Source organism: Tympanuchus pallidicinctus, unplaced genomic scaffold, assembly GCF_026119805.1.
Source record: "Tympanuchus pallidicinctus isolate F22 unplaced genomic scaffold, pur_lepc_1.0 scaffold17, whole genome shotgun sequence".
NCBI classification, from domain to species: Eukaryota; Metazoa; Chordata; class Aves; order Galliformes; family Phasianidae; genus Tympanuchus; species Tympanuchus pallidicinctus.
Window position 1 is genome coordinate 17,665,593 of NW_026294690.1, and position 25,611 is coordinate 17,691,203.

Consider the following 25,611-nt stretch of genomic DNA (forward strand, 5'->3'; position numbering starts at 1 on the left):
TAAACTTTCAAGAAACAGAAGGAGCAACAATCCTAGGTCTCCTCGTAATTTCTTTTTCTCTTTTACAGATTAAAAGTGGCCTAAAATTTCCACGGAGCCTGGTTCTCTCCTGCAGTTCCTGAACCTGTCTCCTCTGCCCTGGGAAGCTGAAGATGAGGTTGCTATGGGAGCTGCTCGTGCTGCGATCATTCATGGTGTGCCTTGCAGGTAAAGCATTGTTTTGAAACTTTCTATTTTAGAGTGTTTGCACCAAAGCAAAAGTTGGCTGCATGTTACATTCCAATGACAAAATGGTAAAACTAGGCTGTGATCCATGGCTGGTGTTACCAGAGGTTGCTGCTCTTCACCAGCTGAACAATACCAGCACAGCAAAAGCTCCATGTTTCAGAGCTCTGCTCTGCCCATCTCCCAATCCAAGCTGCTGTTGACAAACATTGTTTTCTCACGTTCAGTGCTAAGTATTTCAATGCCCAATTAAACCTACGTAGAGTATAGCTTTATTTCAATGCCCAATTAAACCTATGTAGAGTATTGCTTCAAATCCCATTAAAGCGGTGTTATGAGGAGTGTTACAGCTAAGAACACACTTCATTTAACAAATAATTAGAATAACATATTTCATCAATAAAACCATCTTCTGCAGCTGTCGTATTTTACATTTGTTTTTTTTTTTTCCCCTGAGAGTTGCACTGTTTTGAGCAAAATAAAATTTCTGAAGAATGCCATTTTTCTGCAGCTGAAGCAGTTCCTGAAGGCATCTCAGGTTTACAAAGGTCCAGCAAAGCTCACTCCAGGCAAGCAGCTCTGCTGCCACAGGCTCTGCCACTGCTGTGGTTCTCTGATGTGTTTTGTTCTGAGAGGGGGCTGTTAGATTTTAATTCATGCATATGTCACTTTGGTGTTCATCTTGTTTGCTCTAATTTATCTGCTGTTTCACACTCAGTGTTTCGTTTAGTAACTTGCGTGCATTTTCCATGTGAACACTGTCAGGGCCCTATTTCAGCATTAGGTAATAGCAAACTGCTTCTAATATCACGTACTTTCTTTTGCTTGGCCCTACTGAATGCAAAGGTGCTTTTATTCCTGTACGTATTTGGCCCCTATTTTTGAAATTTGGTTCCAAGTTTTCCCAAATGTGCTACGACAGTTTATGAGCTGGCAGAAAATTGAATGCAGAGAGATTCTGCAATGCAGTGCCCAGGAGCTGTAACCCTCCAGAAGATATGCTGCGGGAGCACAGAGAGCAGGAACCTTTATTACGAGCAAATAAACAAAACTATGGAAAAACAAAAGCATGGAAAATATTTTTTTTTACTGTAATTTCTATATTTTAGGCATCTGTTGCAGAAAGTTTAAGGTCAGCAAAGTGAAGGCTTCAGCAGAGCATGCAACAGCATTTCTTTCCTCCTAGCACCACATCACTCTCCACATCACTCTTCTCTTACTGAGTTGATTCCCAGATGCTCAGTGCAAGTTGTGCAGTGGGCAGTGAGTGAGGAGCTGGTTTTGCCTTTCAGGAGGTGCAGCACAGCAGTGGTCAGGCTCACATCTGGTCAGTGCAGCTGCTTGTCTCGCAGGCCTAGCACCATGGCTGTAGGAAATGTCCTGCTTTTTTATGACTCTTAGGCAAATCTTTTCCTCGATACCTTCCTTTAGTAAGCAGCTTCATTGCTGAAGTTTTATTTGCATGTTAATGAGCTGCAGACCTGCTCAAAGAATAGTGCTACCTGTGCGAGTGTGCATGTGCATATTTTGTAATGTGATTTAACCTGTGAAGATCCATGCAGATTTTGGCAGAGGATGAAGGAACCTGGCAGCCCTTGAGGGGTGCTTCTGCTTTGCTGTCATGGCCTGCTCTTGTGCCCAGCCTCCTGGGCTCTGCCTTCGCCCTTGCACTTGCCCTCGCCCTTTACCAACAAAGATCTCCACTCAGCACAAGCAAGGCTCTCCCTCCTTTCTTCTTAGCAAGTGCCATGTAAACTCAGCAGCTTCAATAAGCAAACTGCTCTTGCAGCCCCTTAATGATGCTTCTGTTTCCAGAAGCTTGGTTTGTGAACGGGAAGGCGCAGTGGCAGCTGTATTTGCTCTGAATAGGAAGACTGGAGTGGCCTCAGAAACACAACCAGGAGATAGAAACACAACCAGGATACAGGAGATAGCCAAATGCCTCAGCAGTGGCTCAGGCCAGGGTGTTTAGAGCATGGCTATGTCATTCCCTGGGAAAAAAAGCAATCAGTGTTAAAGTGCGTTCCACTGTTGCACAAAAATCACTGTAATTTATATCAATGCAGCTTGAGAAGAGAGCTGGCTTTAACAAGCAAATGCGTGAGTGAAAACTTACTATGCACTGTATATATATTCACAAAGTGTCTCATTTTGATATTTTATTTTCAGACTTTCAAATTTCGTAACAGTACAAGGCCTAAGTTAGCGTGATACTGATCACTTAATACACAAATAGGAAGCATAAAATGACACATAATCAGCAGGGCTGGTCTACATCAAATGAAGGGTAATTTTTCAAGAAATGTTGGACATTTCTTCACCAGTTCCCATTGAATTCCAATGAGATCTGGGCATCCCAATCTGTTACAAATTAAGTTCCTACAGAGATGAATATTTACAAGCCAGTTTGAATGCATGTGTTTATCCAAACAGATGTAGGTTATGTACGGAAAAAGTTCTGCTAGATTTCATGTCTGAATACAAATAATTAGACTAAGAAATATTTGTACATATTGAATGTTGGTCCTCTGTAAGTGATATGGCAGTTCATTTTGTTCAGTGCTTTTGTCTGATGCTGCGCAGTTCCCACAACTAGTGCTTTGATGTTAGCTAGAAAGTGATTAATCTGTTGCTGCTCTATAATTAATTAATTTATATTTTGGTCAGTTCTGCAGCACTTTGCATTTCTGTACCCAACTGCCTAATTACTGTTTGCACAGCACTTGGAGTAGATAAAGCTCCGAATGACTCCTGTTAATACCGCTTCTCCAACACGACGCAGCCCTTGGCTTTTTGGCTCTTGGAAAGCTGTCAGTGAAGTTCGTAGGAGGTTTATGCAGATGAGATCAGGCTCATCCTTAAAAGTCTGAGGTTTTTTCTGCATTGCAGGAGAGCCAGGAAGGTGGGAGGAAGGCCAGGTGACCCCAAACAGCAAAAGGGCAAAGTAATCCCGTTGCTTACGGGGTATGTGGTAATAGCGCAGTCTGTTAAATATGCTTTATAAATGTGCCCCCAAAATCCTTATTAGCAAGTTCTGTTAATTTTCTGCAGTCACGGAACTCTTTTTCATCTATCTTTTATTGAGATGTTTTGTAACGGTGTATGTAAAACCAGGGCTTTAGTGTGAAGCTCCCCAACTCTCCCAAAGCCTCAGGCTGAGTCTTGTGTCAGCAAGTGTTACAGCCTCTTGAATGTGGTTGAACTGATTTTGTGTTGTGTTCTCATCGTGTCCAAGGGATGATTTTGCAATAGATGAAGATTGTTGTCTAGCTAATGGGACGTGCTGTTGTAGAAGTTCTTGTTTTCACGGTAAGAATAACTGTAAGTGCTGAAGCAAAGACCACAAGTATTACCGTTTGGCATTGATAACATTTGGCAGTTTGGGTTCCTGTAAGATGCAGTGGAGGTGATGCTGGAGCTGGCACAAGTCTGTTCTGAGCACTTAGGCTGCAGTCCTCCTGAGGAAAGTCCTCCTTCCCTTGTGCTTTCTGTTGCTAAGTAGAGTTCAAGTGTCTTTAACTCATGCCAGAACCATCTAGCATTCCTCTAACGTCAAGGAAAAGCTATGCAAGCTCTATGAACAGGCTGTAGGGAGGGATTTCCAATGGAAAAGGTTGCAAGCTCATGCGTTGTATTAAACCTTGAAGCCATCTTGGAGAGGATGTTACGTACACTCTTGGTCTTTCATGTTAGAGGGGTTTTCAAACTGTTTTTCAAACAAGGAACTGCTACTGTTGTCTGGAGAGCTGGAGATAAAGAGATCAGTTTAAATGAGGAAAATAAAATCAGATTGGAAAAAAGTTCTAAGAGATAAGAACAATTAAATCTGAAGTGGGCAACAATTAAATAAAATTGCAACCTCAAGACTTTTAGCCACTAGATGGGATTCTACATTACCATCCAGCTGTGCATTGCTGTAGAGGGAAGGTTGGAAAATGTATGCGGTTATACGTAATGAATGCTTCTTTATAGGTCATATGGCAAGTTTTACTTTGATTGCAGTGGATTGGTCTGCACCCTTTTCATGCTCCTGTTCTGCCAGCAGCAAAGCCCTCGCTAGATGTGACCTGACTGTGATTTAGGCCACGATTTCCCAAATTACAGAGACAATATCAGTGCAATTCTCTAATTTCTCTCACATGCAGATGATTACGTACATTGTGTTTTTCTCTGTTTAACTCATAAGTCCATCAGGGCAAGTTTAATTACATCTTTCTCAAAGAAAAAATTATTGAGTTAAGACGATGCACTTAAAATAAAATAGAATACACAGACATTTTTATAAGCAGATGTACTGACTATCTGACTACGTACTGATCCCCTGTGCATTTTATATGATGCCTCTTTTCAATTTAGCTTCTTTGCATTTAAATTAGTAGGTAGGTATTGAAATTAAATCTCACTTAGGGAGTTAGAAAAACACCTACTTCTCTACGCATCTATCAAATCAGGGAGAATTTGGTCTCAAAATACTTCTTTATGGACAGTAAGACTGAAACGTTATGGCAACATTTGATGTGCTTAGTCAATTTCTTTTAGAGGTGAAATATTTCTTAGCAAATGTAAATATTATTGGAAAGGGAGCTCATTTTGCAGTCTTTACAGTCTTTATGTGGTCGTTGAGGAGAATGCGAAGGTAAGAGAGACAATGAAAACCAGGCACTGGGGTTTGCTGCTAAGTCTGTTCCCATCTTCCAGCGTCAGTTCTGACAACATCTTTGTGTTGTCTGAGAGCTGTGGTTGGACTTAGTGGTGTTTTCTAACCATAATTCTATGAACTGCAATCCTAGGGTATATGTATAGCTAGAAACAAGGATATATGTGTTCACCACATGCAAAAGTTTCCATGCAAAGATATTTTCATTTTCTGGTCGTTACCAGGGCTCCGTGTCCCGCAGCATATGAGCAGTTCAGCAGTGTGGATGTTTTCATGTGCTCTTGCATAGGAGTCTGTGCTGTGGAAAGTAAGTGAGCTGCTCACCATAAATGCTGCTCTAATGAATAGAGCACAGAATGTTATAGTGCAGCTCAGTCATCTGAATATTATTTAATGCTGGTTTATTGGGAGCATTTGTCAAATGCTGTGACAGACTCCTTATTACAAGTTTAGAGAAGTTTCAAGTTTTCAATTTAGAGAAATTTCAAGTATTAAGCTGAAAGAAGAACTTGCACGTTAGCACTGCAGGACTTTCATTTGTTTTTCTTTATGTTTGAATTGTTATTTAGCAGTAAAATTCATGTATTTAACTTCATAATCAAACCAACACATGATTGTTAAACAGTCTATATACCATTAATTAGGCCATGAAGCAAGGCAAGCATTACAACCATTTATAATTAAGTACTGCAGAAGTTGATAATCAGCTAGACAGGCAAGTAATTAACCATCCAGCCATCTTCAGCTGAAATTGGTGACTTTCAACTTAATTAAACTTTCCAGGTGTCGGTAAATGTATGAAAAATATATCTATCTTAATATTTTGATGTATCTTAATTCCACTTTTGTGAGATTAAACCTGTGAAAAGTGCATCTGCTTTAGCATAATTTGTCATTTATAAAACATCCCATGTCCTTTCTGCAGAGCTGAAAAGCAATATGTGTAAGGAGGTTTGACTGAACGTGTTGAGTAGAGCATGATTTTGGTGGCTTCCTCTTGATTATTGTTGGACTATCTGTCCTGCCATCGTTTAACTCATACTATCTGTGCTTTCCATGAATGCAAAGAAGGATCCCTAACAAAGTTCAGAATACTATTTTTGTTTCACTTGCAAAAGGCAGATAATACAATGAGTGTTCTGTGGGACTTGGAGGAATAGCTTATTTCTGCCCTGAAAGCTTCCTGTCTGTGTGAGCAGGAGAGATGAAACACTCACTGAGAGTCAGATCAAGCTTTATTCCTGTAGCACTCACTCTCCTTCCATTTTTAGGATGATCCATGTGAAATGGCATTTTCTCTGTAGGTTCGTGCTGTGTGGGCTTTACTAGACAATATTTGAAGAGGTACTTGAAAGAAGACAGGCTGATGGCTAGGATTCCTGAGATGCAAAGGCAGGGGGTGATGCAGAAGATAAAAAAGGGCTGGAGTCAGCTGGATGCATGGGTGGAATGAAGATGAGGTGCACACTTCCTTGGCTTCTGAAGAACTGCTGCAAAATTCTTGGTGTCAAATAATCTATTTCAAGTTTCTTACACTGTCCCTCATAAGGAGACACATACAGAACAAACAACAGTATTGTCTGTTTCTAAGCTAGCATCCCAGTTGTTGATTTGAAGTGCCACGATCCTTCACCTCGTTGATTTATCATGAGTTTGTGGTCCCCTGAATGCCTAATGCAGGTCTGATGCCTGTGGGACACAACTGGAGAGGTCTCCAGCCTCCTCTGTGCTTGACAAGCAGGTACTCTGTGACCATACCCAGAGAAGGAAATGTAGGCAACTCTGAAACTATAAGAGGTTCTCTTGGTCTTCTCTTACTTGTCAGAATGTCCTGGAAATGCTCTTCAGACAACTAATGAGAAAATAGTCTCCATAAGGTTTTCCAGAATTTAACAGTATTGACTTTGCTTCATCAAAAGTTTAACAGTTGGCTTTCACTATTTTCTTTTTTTAAACTATGTTTCTTCTTGAACTCGTGTGTTTTGTTTTCTCTTTGGGTTGGTTTTTTGGTTTTGGTTTTGGGATTTTTTTGGTACATTCATGTACTCAATAGAGAATATGGCATTTATTCCCCAACGAAAGGCAAAGCAGTGACAAGTCATCGATTACCAGGAAGGGGGAGAACCCAGCACTCTTCCATGTAAATTATGTGCATCCTGGATGGAAGCCAGGCATTCATTTGGTTAAAATGGGGTTTGATAATTGAAACTAATTTAACAGCGACCCTATTAAGTTGCTTTTTACTGCTCATTTAATACGCCTGTCTCACAGGCTCTCCAGAGCTAGGAAGTGCTTTTGCAACAGGAGTTTGTAACCAGCCATGCAGGTGAATGTTGAGTTTTCTTCTTGGTATTGGCACCAATGTATGCACCAAACATTTGGCACTGTGGTGCTGTGGATGAGTGCCAACAGTCCTTTTGTTTGATTTCAGTATTTCTCCACCAGCTCAATCTTCCCTACTGGGCACAAATCACTGTATAATCCCATAAACAGTCAGCACCCCTTTTGGTTCCAGTGGCAGTGCAGCATGAGGTGACGGTTACTCAACCACAGCCGCCGTGTTTATCAGAAGAAAATAAGCAAAAAAGGGTGAAAGGGCAAGAAAATACAAGCGTGATCAAACAGCTGTGATGGATGTTTGTTTACAAACATGTCCTTTTCTGCAACTCTAGCTGCAGGAGCCGTATGTGAATGATGAATTACAGGAAATGCAGGAGCTTTACCCGGTGCTGCCGTGAGGAGAGCAAAGCAGTGGGAGTGCACCAGGATTGCATTGCAAGCACGAGGCACAGAGCCACCAAATGCTACTAAAAGGAGGCATTCTGAGCTCAGCTTCATCATCCAGACCACTTTTAAAGCTTATGGCTGTCTCCTTTTTCTTCTTTATTCTTTTCTTTTTTTTAATGTAAATGCATGCAAACAGGTATTTCAAACGGGCATCCCAGTGTGAGGCAAAGCATGTGATTGTCTCCCTCATTGTGAAGGAACAAGGTTTGACAGGCATTAGTCACATTAATTAAGCCCCTGCAGGGTGCAAGAAAGGGCACACTTGGATTTGTGTTGCAGAAGGATTTAGAGCTCATTCATAAAACCCAGGGCTTTGTCAGTGGGAGGCAGCACTGTCTCTAGTGGTAGTTTGGTGCTGGATTGCTGGGTCAAGATGCTGCGTGTCTTCTCAGCCAAAAATGATTAATTTGATTTTGGAAGAGGAATGACATAGAAAATCCGTGGAGATGAAGAAACTGTGGGCAGGGCTGCAAGAGCTTGTGGCTGAGGGCATGCCTGTGCAGCTGCCAACATCTGCAGAATGTGCCTGTGGAGCACAGCGTGTCTGTAGGACGATGTCCTGGTGCTGCTGCAGTGCCTGGGAAGCTTGGGAAGGTCCAGGGTTGCTAAACCTCTCTGAAACAGTGCATGGGAGACGAGGACCTGAGCTAGGGGTTCAGGAAAGAGAAATCTTCACCCTTCCCTTGGAGCAGTGGTAGTTATTTCTACTTCTGTTCTGGTGGCATCGCTGTGGGCAGGAATGATTTGTTAACCATGTTTCTCCTTATTATTTTTTTCTGATTGTTTCTGAACCAAACTTTTCAAGTTTTCTTTGAGGTCCCACTGTCAGTTCATTCCAACAGCTGTCAGACTCAGTGTTCCTGCTCAGATGTGGCCGTGCTGTTTCTGAAACATGCTTGCTGCGTACAAAATGTGCTTATAGTGTTGGTTTTTCTCAGCAATAGAAGCAAAATGTGCTTGTCAGTGTTTTGCAGGATTGATCTGTGAGAGGTTGTTAGCCTGTGAGGTTTTACACATCAGAGCCAGCAGCAGAGTTCACAGCTCCGGCAAGGTGTTGTGTTTAAACTTGTGACAGAGGATTTCAGTGCTTCTTTTTTAATTCAGCTTTCCTTATTGTGGCATCCATTGCCAGTAAAGCTTTACCACCACGTCTTATGTTCAGGCATTCTCTGCTTTCTTACTGCTTTCTTTTAAAAGAACTTACAAAAGGATAAACGAAAGCATAGCAGGCAGCATTACAGAGGTTAGCAAGAATTTTATGCAATTTGATAGATGTCATAACATAGCTTAAAAAAAATAATAAAAGGCAACTGTCAGGGTTCAGCCTGTTGTCCCCAATGCGTGCTGCACTGGAAAAGTTGGGAAAATGGGAGAAAACAGCAAAGTTTGGGCAGCTTCTTTGTTCAGCAGTACTTCAGAGCACAGAGGAAGACAGTGATGCTGTGCAGGAGGAGGGCTTGCAGCCATTGTACTTTGGGAACAGAAAAATGAAGGAGTGTATAAACTGCTCACGTTGTTTCTGAGGACTTCAGAAGATCTCGTGTAAATTCCTTTGTTACTCTGCAGCTGCCCACGAAGCATTTAACATGATAAAAAATGTACTAGTTTCACTGTGCAGATGTATTGGTATCCAGTCTGTACTTACCTGAAAAATGTATTGGCCAGACCATGGGAACCATGGTATTACCAGTCTCTGTAGCTGCATAACACTTGAGCTATCCTTCATTATCAATACAATCTAAAATATACAGTGCTGCAAATAAGTTCCATATAGAGATCCTAAACGACACCAATACCCTCTGTGCTCACCAGATTTCTTCATGGCCTTGCAGTGCACAGCAGCAGTGCAGGGGCACACCTGCAGAAGGCAGCTGTCATGCAGCCAGCACCAGGAGCCCTCTGCTCAGCTTGCAGTGGGATGGGGGCATTTGCTTTATCAATGCAGTGATTTTTTTTCTTAATCCCTCCCCGAGTAAATTCTTGCATTTCCATCCATTCGGAGGGGTGGAGCAGAAACCCCATCCTGGAACAGCAGCACCTCTGCTTCCAGCAGCACTTCCTGTGAGAGCAATCAGGCCGGTCACAGGGTTTTCTTTAGAAATGAGATCAGCTTTTCTCTGTGGCAGAGGCAGGTGGATGTCAGCACACTACTTTTTGTGTGTGTGTTCTATTGAAAAACAGCAAAATGCATATGACCATAAGTATAACTGCATCCTACTTGATAACACTATTCTAATTAAGTGTTTATGGCTCAGCACATGCATTCAAAGCGGCAGTGTCAGGCATGTGCGTGTGGGTTAGTTAATTACAGAGCTGTCTGATTTCCCTACAGAAGTGCTGGGCATCCTTCACGGGGGGATCAACCCTATTAGAGAATGCACCAGTTCTCACCCCAGGTCAGGCTGCGGCGTGCACAGTGATTATTCTGTACCCAGCAGGCCTGAGATGCTGCCCACAGGCACTGCTGGAACAGGATTGCGATGCATTTGGATACAGCTGCTGCTCTCAGAACCCCACAGGTAGCAGAGAAGACAAACTCACTGATTACTGGGTACCGGGGAACCTCATTTGACTGAAAGTAGATGCACCAAAATGATGATGAGTGGGAAAGCAGGAGGGAAGCCAGAAGATTCTCTCTGTGCTGCGCAGCCTGGATGCTCACATGAACTTTGGGCCGACCCCTTGTCCACAGTCACTGCCAAGGGCTTTTTCTCATGAAAACACTTATTCCCTTGACCATATGTGGCCTTAACTCGTTAAAAACCTCTCTAAATATGTTGTAGTATACTTCCAGTTCGGATTTCCTGTGGAACACACGGGTGGTGATGGGCTGGCGATGGGACTAGATGATCTGAGTGGTCTATTGCAACATTAATGATTCTGATTAATTTTCTCTATTAGCACCATGCTCTTGATAAGGTGATCTCGATAGTTGTTTGATATCCCAATGAAAACACTGGAATGCTTTCTTACCTGTTGGAGAATATTTTTAATTCTATTTATTTCAGGTAGTTGTAGAGAACCAATAGAGTCGTTGAAAGCAGGTGGTTGGGTCCTCTATCAGAGATGCCATAGTGGGCACTAATTATGGTGTCACCTATTATCTATACTGGCCCCTCACTGCAAGAAAGATATCGAGGCCCTGGAACGTGTTGAAAGGAGGGCAACAAAACTGGTGAGGAGTCTGGAACACAGGCCATGTGAGGAAAGGCTGAAGGAGCTGGGAATGTTCAGCCTGGAGAAGAGGAGGCTCAGGGGAGACCTCATTGCTCTCTATAACTTCCTAAAGGGAGGTTGTAGTGAGCTGGGGGTCGACCTCTTCTCTCGTGTCATAAGTGATAGGACCAGAGGGAATGGTTTCAAGCTACGGCAGGGGAGATTCAGGCTGGACATTAGGAAGTATTACTTTTCAGAAAGGGTGGTCAGGCACTGGAATGGATGCCCTGGGAGGTGGTGGAGTCACCGAGCCTGGGGGTGTTCAAGGAAAGGCTGGATGTTGTGTTGAGGGACATGGTTTAGTGGGAGCTATTGGGAATAGGTGAACGGTTGGACTGGATGATCTTTTAGGTCTTTTCCAACCTTGGTGATTCTATGATTCTATGATTATCTATCTTAATCAATCCCAGTGATCTCATTAGTAATTTTTACTCTTACTGACAAGAAGTTGCTCAAAGAAGTCAAGTTACCTATCTGTGTAATTTGCTTCTTGAACACAGAACACTCAAAATGAAGGTTGGTTCATTGTTTCCCCTGGAGAAATCTTTCTTCCCTGCAGTTCGCTGTTCTGCTCATTATTTCTTTCCCCTTTTGTTTCCGAAAGGTGACAGAGAAACCTGAATGGGTGCTGAGGGGATGCTGTGCATGTTGTGTTTCCCTGATCAGCCCTGTTTGTTCGCATCTGTCCCTTGCTGGGACAAATCCTGAGGTCAAGATTTGTTCAGTGCATGTTTGAAAACTCATACAGTGATATGGTAAACCAGAGGAGCAAATGGGCTGCCCAGCATTGCAGTGCTTGTGATGATCTTTGCCGTACATCAACTTAGCATTGCTGACAATGAGCTCCTCTACTGCACAGCCTTTCTGCTTGTTGTGCTACAGGTGGTTGTTTAAAACAATCAATTCACAAAGAACATTTTCTTCTTTTTTTTTTTTTTTTTTTTTTTTTTTTTTTTTTTTTTTTTTAACTTTTCATGCTGTTAAAGCAAATTGGTATGTAATTAGATTTATATACTGAATAATCTCATTTGCATATCCAATTAATTCTTCCTGTTTTAATTTGTTAGGGTTGGATTCACATTAGTAGTAAAAATAACACTTAAATTAGCAAGGATTCAAATTTTGCTTTGCTATAATTTGTACGGGATGTTGCATTAAAGGCTGGTCCTCTTCCTTTTAGAGGCTATTGAGTAACATGGAAAAAGCAATCGAAAGAAAAGTAACCTGTTTTATAGAAGCAATAAACATCTATTTGAGCTGACCAAAGCGAATGCAAGTGAATTCAGGCTTTTTAAGACACATGCTCGAAGCTTGCAGTGCTTCATAGCTATTAGCAGGGTGGAGCAGTCAGCAAGCAAGGTGTTTATTTGAAAGTATAGAAAGCAGTGTGCTCCCAGCGTGTGAGAGGCATGCAGATCGTAGTCCTGTTTCCCATTTGCCCTTACTCTTATTGTTATGTGTCATCCTGATGTCCCCAGCTCTGTTCAGGAGGCTGAAGGTGCACGTCTGTACCCAACGTGGGGTTTTTGTTAACTGTCTGCTGGAAGTTGTTGCCTTTGAAGATACAAAATGCTACCGAAAAAACCTGCTCTCATTCATTTTGTGTAAAAAGCAGGCCCTGGAGTTGTGGCCTTTTATTGTTACGGAGCAGTTAATGAAAGAGGATTTGATTACAGGGAAGGAAGCCATAGCAAGTGGTTGATGCAGGAAACCTAGGAAACTCTCAGTGGGCTCCCTTCCCTCCCCGTGCACATCTCACTGTGCTGCAGCCCCAAAATGCAGAGAAAAGGAACAACCAGTGGCATTCAGTCCCTGTGTGCTGCTTTTCTCATGAGAAAACAGCTACAACTTCCTGCTCCATAATAAACAGCAGAAGGGAGCCCGTGCCCCAGCAGCCTTGGCTGTGGCTGTGCGCTATGAATAGATGTACAGATAATATATTCTCTTACTTGTTTTCTCTAATCTCTCTGGCTGCCTACTTTGTAAACTGCATCTGAGCGAGCTGCAAACAGCTTTTAGATTCTAAGGGCAGGAAAAGACAGCGCACATCCCCGTGTGGCAGGGAACTAAGTGAGAATGACCTCTAGCTCTGAGGCACTTATTGAAAACCTATTTTAAATTGAATACGCAAGCCAAGATAATACAGGCTGTTTGATAAGAAACATTAGAGAAATCCATAACATCAGGCTTTTTATTATAGGTTTATTACATCAATCTCTCCAGTGGGTAATGGAACTTGTAAATATACTCTTATGTAGGAGTCTCCTTGCGGGCTTTTTATTCATGCTGAAGTAAGCACAGCAAACTTATTTGCTGTCAGGGTACATTGAATTTAAGATTAGTATTTATTTTGGTTCTAAAGAGGTTTTGCTTTTGTGAATTGGCGCTGGAGCGCAGGCCGTGGCAGCAGGAGAGGTGCGTGCAGCTGTCCTGGGGACTGACCAACAGGACGAGAATGATCTGTATTTAAGGGTAATGCTGCGTGATTGCACGTGTAAGAGCAATCTCTTTATACCTCTTCATAGATGTATTTGTTCTTTAGTACTGATATGCCTTTAACTCTTTCCCGAAGGTAAACAAAGTTGTGCTGTTGCAGCAATAGGGAGGCATGCTTTTGCTTGGTATTAGTGGTGCACTCGTAGCTAAGAAAAAGTTTGCACAGAAGTTCTAAGGGCAAAGGAAGCTAAAATTGTAGCAATGCCAACAAGTAAACAAAAATCTTACCAGGTTTCAGCTTGTTCGTTGCAGGATAAAGTGATTAATTCGTAGTTAATTTAATACAGCACAAATCTATTCAATTAGAAGATGTTAATTGCAAGGACCAAAAACCTGCTAAAGTGCCAGCAAAGTCAGCATTTAGCACAGGACTTTAACAGTTTGACTGTTGTGCGGTTAATTCCTGCTCTACATACAGAGCTGTACTCTCATTCATACAAAAGCATGCAGTAGGTGTTGTTGCTGGGCTGCAAATGACTGTGTTTATGTATAAATTATATTCTTTTAATTTTTAATTGCATAGCTCAAGCGCATTCTTTTGAACTGCAGAGCTGCTGCCAAATCTCGTGGCCTTCATGCGTGTTGGTTGCCATTGAAGTCCATTCTGTATTTGTAGCATGGTGGAGATGCACGCCATGAGCGCATGGGGCAGGTTTGCAGCCCTTTGAGGACTTGCAGCAGGCCCTGGATGCCACTGAGGTGCCAGCAGAAGCAGCTGGTAGGCTCTTTGTAATGCAGTTCTCAATCCAGTATAATCCTTAATTTTCAAAAGCGAGAAACCCATTATTTTTGTAATTGTAATGAAAGAACTGCTGAAGCAGTGCACATTATTTTGATTCCCTATTAAGCTTTCCCTTCACTAGAATGAAGTGATATGATTCTTGCTGATTTTCCCACTTTTAACTTCTGACTTGTGATTTACAAAAAAAACCAAACCGACTCCCAAACCCAACAACCAAACCAAAGCAGTGCAAACAACCAAACTGTCCTGGCATTGATTGTATTCCAGTTGCCAGTGCTGCAGATGGTCACAGCATCCGGATGAGAAATGTATTCCAACTCTTCCTTTGGTGTCTTCCTGATGTTTGAGGTTATTTACATTAAAATACAGCAAAAGATAAGGTTGATTAGTTTGTACTGGAGCTCTAATCTATAGTTGCTGCAATGGGTTTGGCCACCTGCTGGTGCAGGGTGAGCAGGCGTTATGTAGTGACTGATTCATTGCGCTGGACCCCATCCAAACAGTGAAACATATGATTTCTTGTGAACGATAAAATAAATCTGATGATGATTATAAAGTAATAGGCCTTGGTCAGATGACTTTCTCTTAAGAAACCACTTCATCTCCATTCCACTCAGCTTGTTGACTTGCTCTCCTTGTTGATACTTAATTTGTTCTTTTATTTCTGTAATCACTTTATTGCAGCATGTTTCTTTGGAGCTTTTCCTAATGTTTTGCCTGTAACATGAAAACAGGAGCCTCCTTGTGGGGCCAACCAGCTCTGTTTCCTCTTGAGGTGCAATTACTGTGTTTGTCCAGGGCTCAGGTGTGCCACCTGCATTCAGACACATCTGTGCTGCTTCCACCTGTGTAAGCCCTCTGTTGGTGCCTTCCATTGGTGTAAAGGCTGTTGCTGACAGTTGGGTGGCTATAAGGTGTGGTGCTACCTGTCACAATGCTTCTGGTTGTTGGCCAATCATTTGTAGGAAATGTCATCTCCAGCAGGTCAAGGTCTAATTTAAAGTCATTGATTTCAAGTTATTGTGTTATGCATAGGTTGCTTTTTTCTCTGTTTTTTATATATGAAGATCTAGAATTCTCAATAAGCAGCCAAAACTTAACGTTTATCTTTGGAGTTCTTTGGTAGCTGTTGCTCTTTGATGTCCCTGTATTGCATTAAAGTCTGTGCTTTAGGGAGCAGTTCCCTCCTGCTGCAAGAAGCACAATAAGAACATTTCCTTCCAGAATCTGGCCTGGGGGTGAGGCCTGAGTTCCCCTTTGCACAGGGGCTATCCTACCATCCTAAAACATTCCTGCAGAGGTGCCTGAAAGCTTAGCCTGGCAGTGTTATACCAGATAGAGAAAAGATTTTGCTTGCAAATGCTGTCTGTCAGAGGTTTCTAAAGGTGCTACAACACGATGTAAGAAGTAGTGAAGTCACAGTTTTGACAGCTATTACTGCTTTTTCATCCCTGCTGCGTTACTGAAAGTTCATAACATTTTTTAAAAATTAAAAGGACACGTGCTAGCCGTGGGGCAGATTGCACAAATCGTGCTCCCAGTTGCTCTTTTGATTCCTACCAGTTAATCTCCAGGAGCTTGATTTCAGCCACTCTCAGGGTGGCATTCAGAAGCGCTGATGTTAATGCTAGATTTGTGAGGGACCTTGTGCTTCTGTTCAGGCATCTCTGGGAGTGCTGCAGAGCAGCTGTGCCTTTTGTACCTACTCTGCTCAGAGCTGCAGAGGCACTTAATTTAAAAAAAAAAAAATATTAAAAATTAAAAATTGATAAAAAATTTGAGGGGCAGCTCCTCAAACCCTGAGTCGGTGCTGTTCCACCAACTGCAGTGAAGTGATGGAGATTTATGCTAGCTGAGGTGCCAGGCTGGTGTCCCAGCAGCAGACTTCAAATGCCTTAAATCCATTTACAGAACGTAACCACCTGGGGATTATAGCACTGGATCCTGTTTAGGGGATTAAATGCTTTATTGCTTTGGCAGCAATGGGAAATCCAATGAGGTTTCTGCATGCATGGCTCAGCACCATGATGCTGGGCAGCGGGCTGTCTCAGGAGGGCAGGCAATTTGCAAAAGTCCCAGGGAGGCATCCCTCACTCTTCCAAATAGTCATGGTTTGTGCTTGAAAAGCTAGAGCCAGGGCAGGTTTCTCCTGTGCTGGGCTACTGTGTTAATTATTATGCTGTAATGAGACAGGTGGAGATTTTGCACTTTTATAATCTCTTCTGACCAGTCTTGCAGCCCAGTTGGCTTGATGAGTTCCTTACAGAAGTGAGAGAGTGGAGCTGTGCTGGTGGAGCAGCCTGCCAAGGCTGGGGTTACAGAGCCAGAGGCTGTGTGCACTGCAGTGTGAGATCATTGGTGTGAGCCATGGCAAAACGCAGCTCTGCACCCGAGGTTACAGCCAGTGTGGTTCAAGCACCTCGCACAGCAGCTCTGTGCTGCTGCACACCTCCTTGTTGCTGCTGGAGGAGCTGAACATGGAGCTGAAGCCATCCCCAGTGCATCCCTGTGTGCACAGCGCCGTGTTTCCTTGCCATCGTTGCACAGTGTGTGCATGTGACCCAGAACAAGCAGATTTGCAGTGCCCTGCTGATAAACCAAGCACCGTGCAGCATTTTCTGACCAGTGACACAGTGAGAAGTAGGTCCCCATGCCTGCTGGCACCATTACCCGCCAGTACTGCTCGCAGGTCACTGGCAACTTGAGCTGCTTATTCACAAATATTTGAGAACAACATCTGCTGCCTAAACTGCTCTGTAAATAGCTGTAAAGAGCCGACAGGGTTCAGCTTCCCTTTTGACAGAGTCTCATGGACTCTCATCTGCACAGAGTACACCAGGCTTCACCTTGAGGTGGTGCACAGAGCTCCTTTCACCTTGGATGTTTCTGTGGAGTTGGGCTTTCACGATCAATGTAGATCTGGCACGTGTTGGGAGTTCTCTTTGTTTCTCAAGCAATGAATGATGCAGAGATTATAGGTTATTGCTCCAGGGACTTGTCTCTCCTTAGACTCTAGGACTTTTCAGTGTGAGTATTCCATAGCATCTTACTGCCCACTGGGGCAGGGAGGATAGCATCTTTAGCCTGCCTTCTACTTGCCTTCCTTCTTATATGACAGAGTAAAATCTATTGAAGTTCGAGAAGGTGCTGTGGATAGGAAATATGTGTCTTTTAAATTAAAATATGCACACAGACATAGTACTTCAGCTTTTTCTTTTTCTAATATCCACTTTATTGTAATCATATTTAAAATCTTATAATAACGATGTGAGTACTGCTTGGAAGGAGACAATTATATCAGTATTTCCAATTTTTCTAATAAATCAATAACTAATTAGACTTTTGGAACATATATAATGCCTTGTCCACAGGGGAACACCCAGCACTGCAGGAATCTGCCATCCTTGGGAAGAGGATGGAGTGCAGTTGGAGCAGCTTTGTGCTCACAGTGGCACCTGTGCCAATGATCAGCCAGACAGCAGGGGGACAGACATTGCACGTGGTTTGATAGTGATAGGACCAAGAGGTACAGTTCAAACTAGAAGAGGAGAGACTTAGTTTAGATATTAGCATTAGTTTAGATTAGACTTAGTTTAGATATTAGCGTTGTTAATGGTCTTATGAGAATGTGAAGAAAATAGCTGAGGAAAAGGTTTCTAGTGGCTGAAGAACCAAGTGCTGGGTTTAGGCTGGGCTCAGTTGGCAGTGAGCTGGTACATCATGGTGTTTGTACTCCTGATCACAGCTCAGCTCTGTGAGATTGAGTGTGGCCTGCGAGGACCATTCCTGCTCTCTAGCCCCCATAGTTAAATCTATAGGGATGAACTGTCTATGGTAGTTTTCTGTGTCCTGCCATTTTGGTTTATTGATTTTCAGTGGCTCTGTTTGAAACTCACACAACATGCATGTGGTGCAGCGGTCGTTCGGAACCTGTGGGAAAGTTTGTTGTTTGTTTCTTAAAATCAGAATGTGCGTCTGCGTTGCTTTAATAAGAAAAACATGCATATTTTATTACTGCTCAATAGTAGCAACAGCTGTATGGCGTTAGCAATAACACGAGCATTTTAATTTCCTGTTTAATCCCTTGTTTCTGTGGTTGGATATAGAACTGTACTGTCTGATTTCATCGGGGCTGTACTGTCTGATTTCATGGGGCTGGAGCTTAACTTGCAAAACATTACAACAAGATTGCTTGTTGCTTGTGCATTTAAAAGCATCTCTCAGAAGCATCCCTTTGGCAATTTCTCCTATTTCAATACTGGGGCACGCAGCAGGTTCTGTGTTATCTTTTGTAACCGATCCTATGGCCGAGATGCCCCAGTGTTGTTGTTCTAATTACTCAGAGCACCATCCTGGGCTGATACCACTTTGGCAGAGCAGGGTGAGTTTATCTGTTTATTCTCCCGATGTCAGCTGCGATGACTCAGGGAAGGCTGCTCAGCGAAGGAATTTGTGATTTTCTGCAGCAGTGGAGATAAATTCCTTTTATCATATACAGAAGAGAACATCTGTGATTACAATCACGCTGTTGACTTACGAAGATAACACCAATTACATTGCATTAAATGAGGTTTTTGTTGTAGGACAAGGCGCTCATTACGCTGCACCGGGGCGTCTAGACCTGGTAGGCGAGGCACGAGGCAAACGCACTGCTTCGGTGTGTGTGGAGCAGGTAGCAAGTAGCACTTTGCAACTAAAATGTTTTAGGCATTTGGTATAATTAATCATCTGGCATTTAAATAGGGGAAATCAGTGCTGCTGCGATGCAGCCTGGGAGGGTTTGGAGACCAATTCCTGGCTCTGCAGGACTGGGCGGAAGCAGCAGCCGGGGCCAGTCCTGACCTCCCGTAATTGATGGACCCTGCGCTCTGTGCTGGGGCGGATGCGTTTAACCCTGCTGTGATTCACAGTGCCCCAGGTATTCGGGTCACGCATAAATGGAGTCGTTGGCTCTGAGCTGTCCCCATTTCAAATGCCGGAGCTCTCCCACGCCTGCTTTTATGAGAGCAGAGATTTATTTCTTCCTGTCGTCTGAGCTCTGAGGATCCTCTGGGTTGTTACGGTTTCGTTACGTCCCCGGAGGACTACCTGACACTGCTGTTGAACTCGGCCATCAGGCTCCTGCCTGTCACATGTCGCCTGTCGAGCACAGCTTTCTGCATTGGCTGTACTCAGTGCAGCAGTGAGCTGGGATGTAGACACCGCTCAGCATCCTTAGCAGGACCCAATTCCTCCGCCACCAACAGGGAGAGGGTTTATATCACTTATAGTGGATGTACTCCACGAATTCTCTCTTCAGTTATTATCTTTCCCTACAGTGTGGAATGTTCATTTAAACCTTCTCTCCGATTTGCTGTAACTTTCAATGAAAGCTAAAGCAATTCCATGTAGTTAACAAGATCCATCACTGGTCCTGATGTTCAGAGAGTAAGAACAGAGTCACCTGTTGGGCTGAGTTAACCTTGGTTGACGTTCTTCATGTTTCAGGTCCTCAAAAGTGCAGAAGGAAGACAGGCATTGAACGTTGGATTGGATGTGCTGGCTCTCAGGTTTGGGCTTCTGCAGGGTTACAGAAAGATCTGCTTCGTTTGGAGTGATTTAAATGGCTCTGATGTTTTTCAATACATTTTGTGATTCACTAGAAAAGTATATATATCAGTAGAAGCTAGGACAGCAGAATGTTCTTCTAAATTATCTATCACATTCTGTCCAACAGCATATGGGCATACACCTCATACTGTGTTTAAAAATGATACTTCTATCATGAAATCTACTGAAATTTCCTATGCTCCTCATCTTACTGAAAGACATACAGCTCTCTTGAGGGTGGCAGAACCAGAGTGGTAGTACATTTGTTTCATTTGACAGGGGCAAAAAGAGATTTTTGGTAACCAGTCTTGTTTGCAGTTTCTCTGCAGCTCGAGGCAGCTCGGTGCTTCTTCTGGGCTAGCTCATTTTGGTCTTGAGCAAAGGAAATGTCACTCTTTAAAATAAATTCTGTCACTAAGAGAGTAGCTCAAGGGCTAGCTTGCTCAGGCAGGCTCCTTTCTGCGCTTGCCCAGGACAGTAACAAACCTGTAAGGAGCAGCACAGGTTGTACAGTAGCTACAGAAATTCATAAGGGACGAAGTAAGCTGTAATAACTGAAGAGAGCAAGGGAGGCTTTCATGTGTGTATGTGCATATGGCATCATCATTCAGGTCAGTCAGATGCCTCAAGGAAAGCCTAATGAGAAAAGGGTAAGCAGAAAGCCAACTTAGGAAAGTACCTTCTTCTGTCATCAGTGGGCACAAGTGATGCTCATCATTGATACTGAGAATGGGATATTGGGGCTTCATGGCTGCGTGTCCCTGAACACCTCGTGGCAATTGGAAAGAAGTTACCACTTCTATAGAAAGTGTGTGAAATTCACATTGAAGAGCTGTCTGAATAGCAAGACTTTGTTCATGCAGAACTGTATTAAAGTAATGCATTTGCCTATGCAGATGCTGGACAAGAATATATTATTCTAGTCACGTTATTTATTCACCACAATATGTGGTGGTTTTGAGTCAAATCCTCATGTCCATAAGGTGCTGGGCCTGGCTGTTGTCGCACACTCTGGCAAGGTGTGGGCTGGCAGTGATTTCAGTCATGCATTAAGCTACAGCAAGGGGAGGCTGCAGATGAGATTAAATTTGGACGTGTTTGATGCAAGGTGTGTATAACCCTGATCAGAGGATCAGAACCTGTAGCAAGATGTGATGCAATATACATTGACGCCTTCTAATTGAAATAACACTAAATGACAGCATGGCGTGACTCGCGTGCTGTGCTGGGGACACAGGTGACACAGGCACTGCACATCCCTGAGCTACCTGGGGTTGTTTGGCTCATGCCTGCCCCAGCGGGATGGAGCTCCTTCAAGCAAGAACCCCAGCACCAGGCCAGCTTCTTTATTTTACCATTAGAAAATTAAAATGTATTTTAATTCTTCTGTTTTCAGACCCATTAATTCAGCCCTCGGAGCTATAATCTTTATGGGCCAGATTGTAATATTCTCTCTCGAAGCAAATGAATCAGTGCAGCTGGTTAAGGTGCAGAACAGCCCTTGGTCTTGGAAACCAGTCAGGATTTCATCATCTAGCCCTCTATGCTTTATGGCTATTATTATCTTTTTCTGCCAGCAACAGTAAGTTGTGCACAGGTGTAATTTAAAGTGAGAGATGATGTGGAGTGTGTTTTGAATAATAGATAAGTCGCAGTCAGAGATCGTTAACATATAATTAAAAATAAAGATAAATACAAGTGATATGGCTCTGTGCTTTGTGCAGAGTCTTTTGTGGCAGAAACCATCCAATGGAAAAGATGGAATAAAGGGCCATTGTGCCACCTGCTATTGAACCCAGCTGGCTTCCCTGCCCCAAGTGTGTGCAACTTGTCCCTTGTCATCATCACCCCTCAAGGAAGAAGGCACATCTTCTGTTCATTCCTCTTCTTATTTTTTGTACATCCTACCATCATTATTTTATGTTCTGTATAATTTTCCTCTTCTGACTTCCTGCGCCCACCAATTCCTTGTTTGTCCATCCCGGTGCACTCGTGACACCAGCACAGCCGATAGCCGATAGGGTTCAGGCTGCTTCGGGTTGGACATGGCAGCCTTTGAGCTCCCTGCCCTGTGGATCCATGTTGACCATCAGTTGTGAAGTATGTTCTAGTGCCTTCAGATGGTCTTCAGGGTATACTTGGGAGAAACAAGCAGCATTTTGAGTGTGGCACACTGGACTTTTGTTCATTGCCATTCTAGGAAATGAGTTCAAATGTACGTATGTCCTACAAGCCCTCTACCAATACCCTTTTAGGTCAGGGAAAGGTTTTGACACGGAGATCTTACACAAAAATGGGTTTTGGTATGTCCTAGCATCAGAAATACTATCTATCTGGGCTTCTTCTCACAGACTGGATTTTAACATTTCTGTTTTCATTTTGCGCTCAGGAGAGACCGAATACAGGAGAATAAAAATGCATTTGGGTATTTTGAAGCCTTTCCATACTTACAGTGCTTGGCTGCTGTACTGCAAACGCAATGTGTTTGCTGTTGCTGGGTGCAAACCTGGCAGCTGCTGCTGCTGCTGCTGCTGCTGTGTGTTTTCTGGTTGTTATAAGATTGCACAGGGTGACCAAAGTAGTAGTGTTGTGTAATGTGCTCTATGGTTTATTTTATCATATGGGTTTTTTAATTTACAGAAAAATATTTTCAGTTTTTCAAAGTGAAATTAGACATCCTGAGCTGTGTTCTGGCTGTAGGCTGTCCTTTTCCCATTCATTTAACTTCACGTTCAGTTTCAGTCTGCTCTCTGTTTAGTGCTCAAACGTTTTTCTGAACATGGAGTCCGTGCAAGGTTCCATGGCTCTTGAAAAAAATACTTTTTTTCTAAAAGCAAATGTAATTACTATTTCTTTTTAGGGTATGTAGTACCCAAACCTGCCAAGGTGCTGTTTCAGCATCTGATGTATGGAGATTGCTGCAAGTCTCACGTTTGCCTTCTCTTTCACGCAGACGACAACATGCTGCACGGGCCGGTTTTCCTGCAGGAGCCCAGCAGTGTGATCTTCCCCTTGGATTCAGAAGAAAAGAAAGTAAAGCTAAACTGCGAAGTGAAAGGAAATCCCCGGCCAACCATTGGGTTTGTGGCATCCTTCCCTGTTCCCTTGCATATTCCCTACAGCGCTGTGCTCAGCAGCCCTCCCCACCTCTCACCCCCATCTGAGCACAGCAACACCCGGGGAGGGGGGGAGGGTGGTTCTCTCAGTGCTGACATGAAGGAAAAACCCAGCCCAGGGTTTGCATTTGCAACACGGTTGTAGAATTTGAATAAGACTTCATAAGGGTTACAATGGGATCGTTAATCATCTTGGCTCCCTGATTAACCATCCTTGCCCACAAACACGGACAAAGCTCTTAATGGTTCTTCAGTTTTATTAACTGCTTTGAGTTAATATCTGAAAAAGGTGCTCTACTGCTGCGGTGATGCTGCTGCTCTTGTTCCACACACTGGTCTGGCTGATGTAAATCATTGAGGATGTCTTTTCCATTCTTTCCCTTTGGTACCTTCCTTATTGTGTTTAATCAAAGCAAAAAGGGTGCTTTGAAACCTGTTGGAGTGATGAGACCTCAGCCCTCACTTGTGCCTTCTGCCACAAGTGACCGATTTGCTCATGCAAACATACTCTGTGTTATTGTGCATGCATTCAGATGGGGAGCTGCTGGGGGGCTGCGCACAGCGGGGCAACAGTTGCTGTAATTGGGGCAGCGTGCTGCTGAAATCCTCAGTGCCCCAGTTAGTGGGAACTTCCGTGAGTGAATTTTTCTTCAATTGAAAAACAAACAGCCAGCTGAGGCAGGAGAGGATTGGAACAGTTTAAAGATTCTGTTTCTGGGACTTCCTCTTGCAAAATGATTAATTCCAAAGAGCAGCAGCACCAGCAACAACTGTAGAAACATTAATCATACCAGGGGCTGAAATATATGTCAAGGATATTGTTCCTTCAGTTAAATATGGGAGTATTTCAATATTGTGCACAAAACATGTATTTTTATGCTTTTTTTTTTAAGTAGTCAGTCAAAGATGTTTTGAATGACGATTTCGTCCATGTTGTATTTTCAGATATCTATTAAGGTGAGTGGGATTTAACTTTTGTCATTTTGTGCTATAGGTGGAAGTTAAATGGAACCAACATTGACATCGGTATGGATTACCGCTACAGCACGGTGGAAGGCAACCTATTGATCAATAATCCCAATAAAACTCAAGATACTGGAACATACCAGTGTGTAGCAACAAACCCATTTGGAAGGATCATTAGCAGAGAAGCAAAGCTTCAGTTTGCTTGTAAGTAAATGGCACCAAAGCCTCACTTCCCACAGCATCCTAGAATGAAAGCAACACTTTCCTGTTTCTCATTGTCTGAGCTCTGCATGGAGCAGAAAAAGCTGGATTTAAAGAGTGAATGTGAGTGAGGGATAGTTGTTTCGTTTTATATTTACTTCGCTGTAGTATGCAGAATGCAGTGTCTCTCTTCCTTGAGAAAGAGACTACTTGGCAAAGTAGCTGGCAAATGGGATCTCACCATTGATTTTTCACTCTCTGGAGAACTGATGCTTCAATCGTTCTACAGGATTCTGTTCTTTAGAAGCAACAAGCTGTTTGTGATGTTCCTTGTAACTTAAGTTTTGGATGTGGGTACGGATTCTTGCAGGAATGGATGATATCTGTACCTGTGTGTGTAAAAGGGAAATCAGAGGTTGCGTCATGCTTTGGGTTAAATGCAGCATTACAGCTAAGCATAGCAAAAGAGACAATTCTTAATGTGAATCAGCGTTATATGAAATTAGAACAAGCTCTGCTGGAGGACTGAATAGAGTCCATAAGAATGGGCAAATGACCACAAGCCGTCTGTTTTCTCATCAGTCACAACGGGAAAGGCAGAGAATAGATGCGCAGGTTTAAAGATGCCCATAAATGGCAAGTTCACACAAATGTAAGGAGATGATTTGTAATGAGAGGTATTAGCATGAGTGAAACCGAACCCTTTGTCTCCCCACATAGTTTACAATATATTATCAGCTTGCTTTTGACCTGCTTGTGTTGGTGCACGACTGAAGTTGTATTTTCACCCTGGATGGGTAATGAGCTGCATCCTCAGGACCACTCTGGTAACTCCAGCATTCAGTATGCCGGGTGACAGCTTCATAAATATAGCATTGGTCTGCTTGTCTGCTTCTCTGGAGCCCACGTGCTCACTGCTGACCCTCAGGTAATCCTTTTGAAGCTTCACCATTCAGAGCTCAGCATCTTTGCTGGACTCAGATGCTAAAAAAGGCAATCCTGTAAGGGATGAGCCCAGTATGGGATTCCAGCTCTGTGGACACAGTGCAACTTCAAAGTCCGGGCTGTAGGGTCAGGGGAAAGCAGCCTGATGCTGGCATTGCAGTGCAGTGCATTGCTTTCTTTGCATGTTTAAATACACTAATTAACCAGGAGCTTGCAAACACAGAGGATTCTGTTTGAAAAATAAGAATTCATCAACCTTTAACGTTTCATTGTGCTTCACGTAGGGAACATTTGTTAAGTTCTGATTGATTTATCTCACTTGATGAATGCTACATCTGGCAACAGTCTTTCAAGTTCTGAAGTGGACCGAATGCAAGTTAGGTTTGACTGATTTTTAATTAAGATTGAATGTAGAAACAAAGCTATTCTTTTCCTTTTAAAATAACGATGGGAATCCTGAATAATATATATATTTTTTTGATTCTTAAATTTTCTTTTAGATTAATAAAACTGTGTAATCAGATTAGAAACATTTGGATTAAATAAAAAAGCATTAGCACTTATCAGGCTAGGCTCTGCGCTTTCCCAAACACTAAATCATTTTGAGGTGTGCAATCAGGGGGACTGCAGCCAGAATCAGCCGAATTATGAAATACGCAGAGCTTATTCCA

At 42.9% G+C, this 25,611-nt stretch overlaps 1 protein-coding gene across 6 annotated transcripts in view; it reads left to right on the forward strand.

Moving 5' to 3' along the window:
* Positions 1-25,611, forward strand: part of LOC128078431 (contactin-4) — a 253,469-nt gene that overhangs the window by 131,360 nt on the left and 96,498 nt on the right. For all 6 annotated transcript variants that reach the window (XM_052678620.1, XM_052678613.1, XM_052678614.1 and 3 more), the window contains 3 exons: positions 69-207; positions 22,666-22,792; positions 23,823-23,998. In XM_052678620.1, the coding sequence (XP_052534580.1) occupies positions 153-207; positions 22,666-22,792; positions 23,823-23,998 (358 nt within the window). In that variant the 5' untranslated portion in view covers positions 69-152. The remainder of the gene's footprint in view (positions 1-68; positions 208-22,665; positions 22,793-23,822; positions 23,999-25,611) is intronic.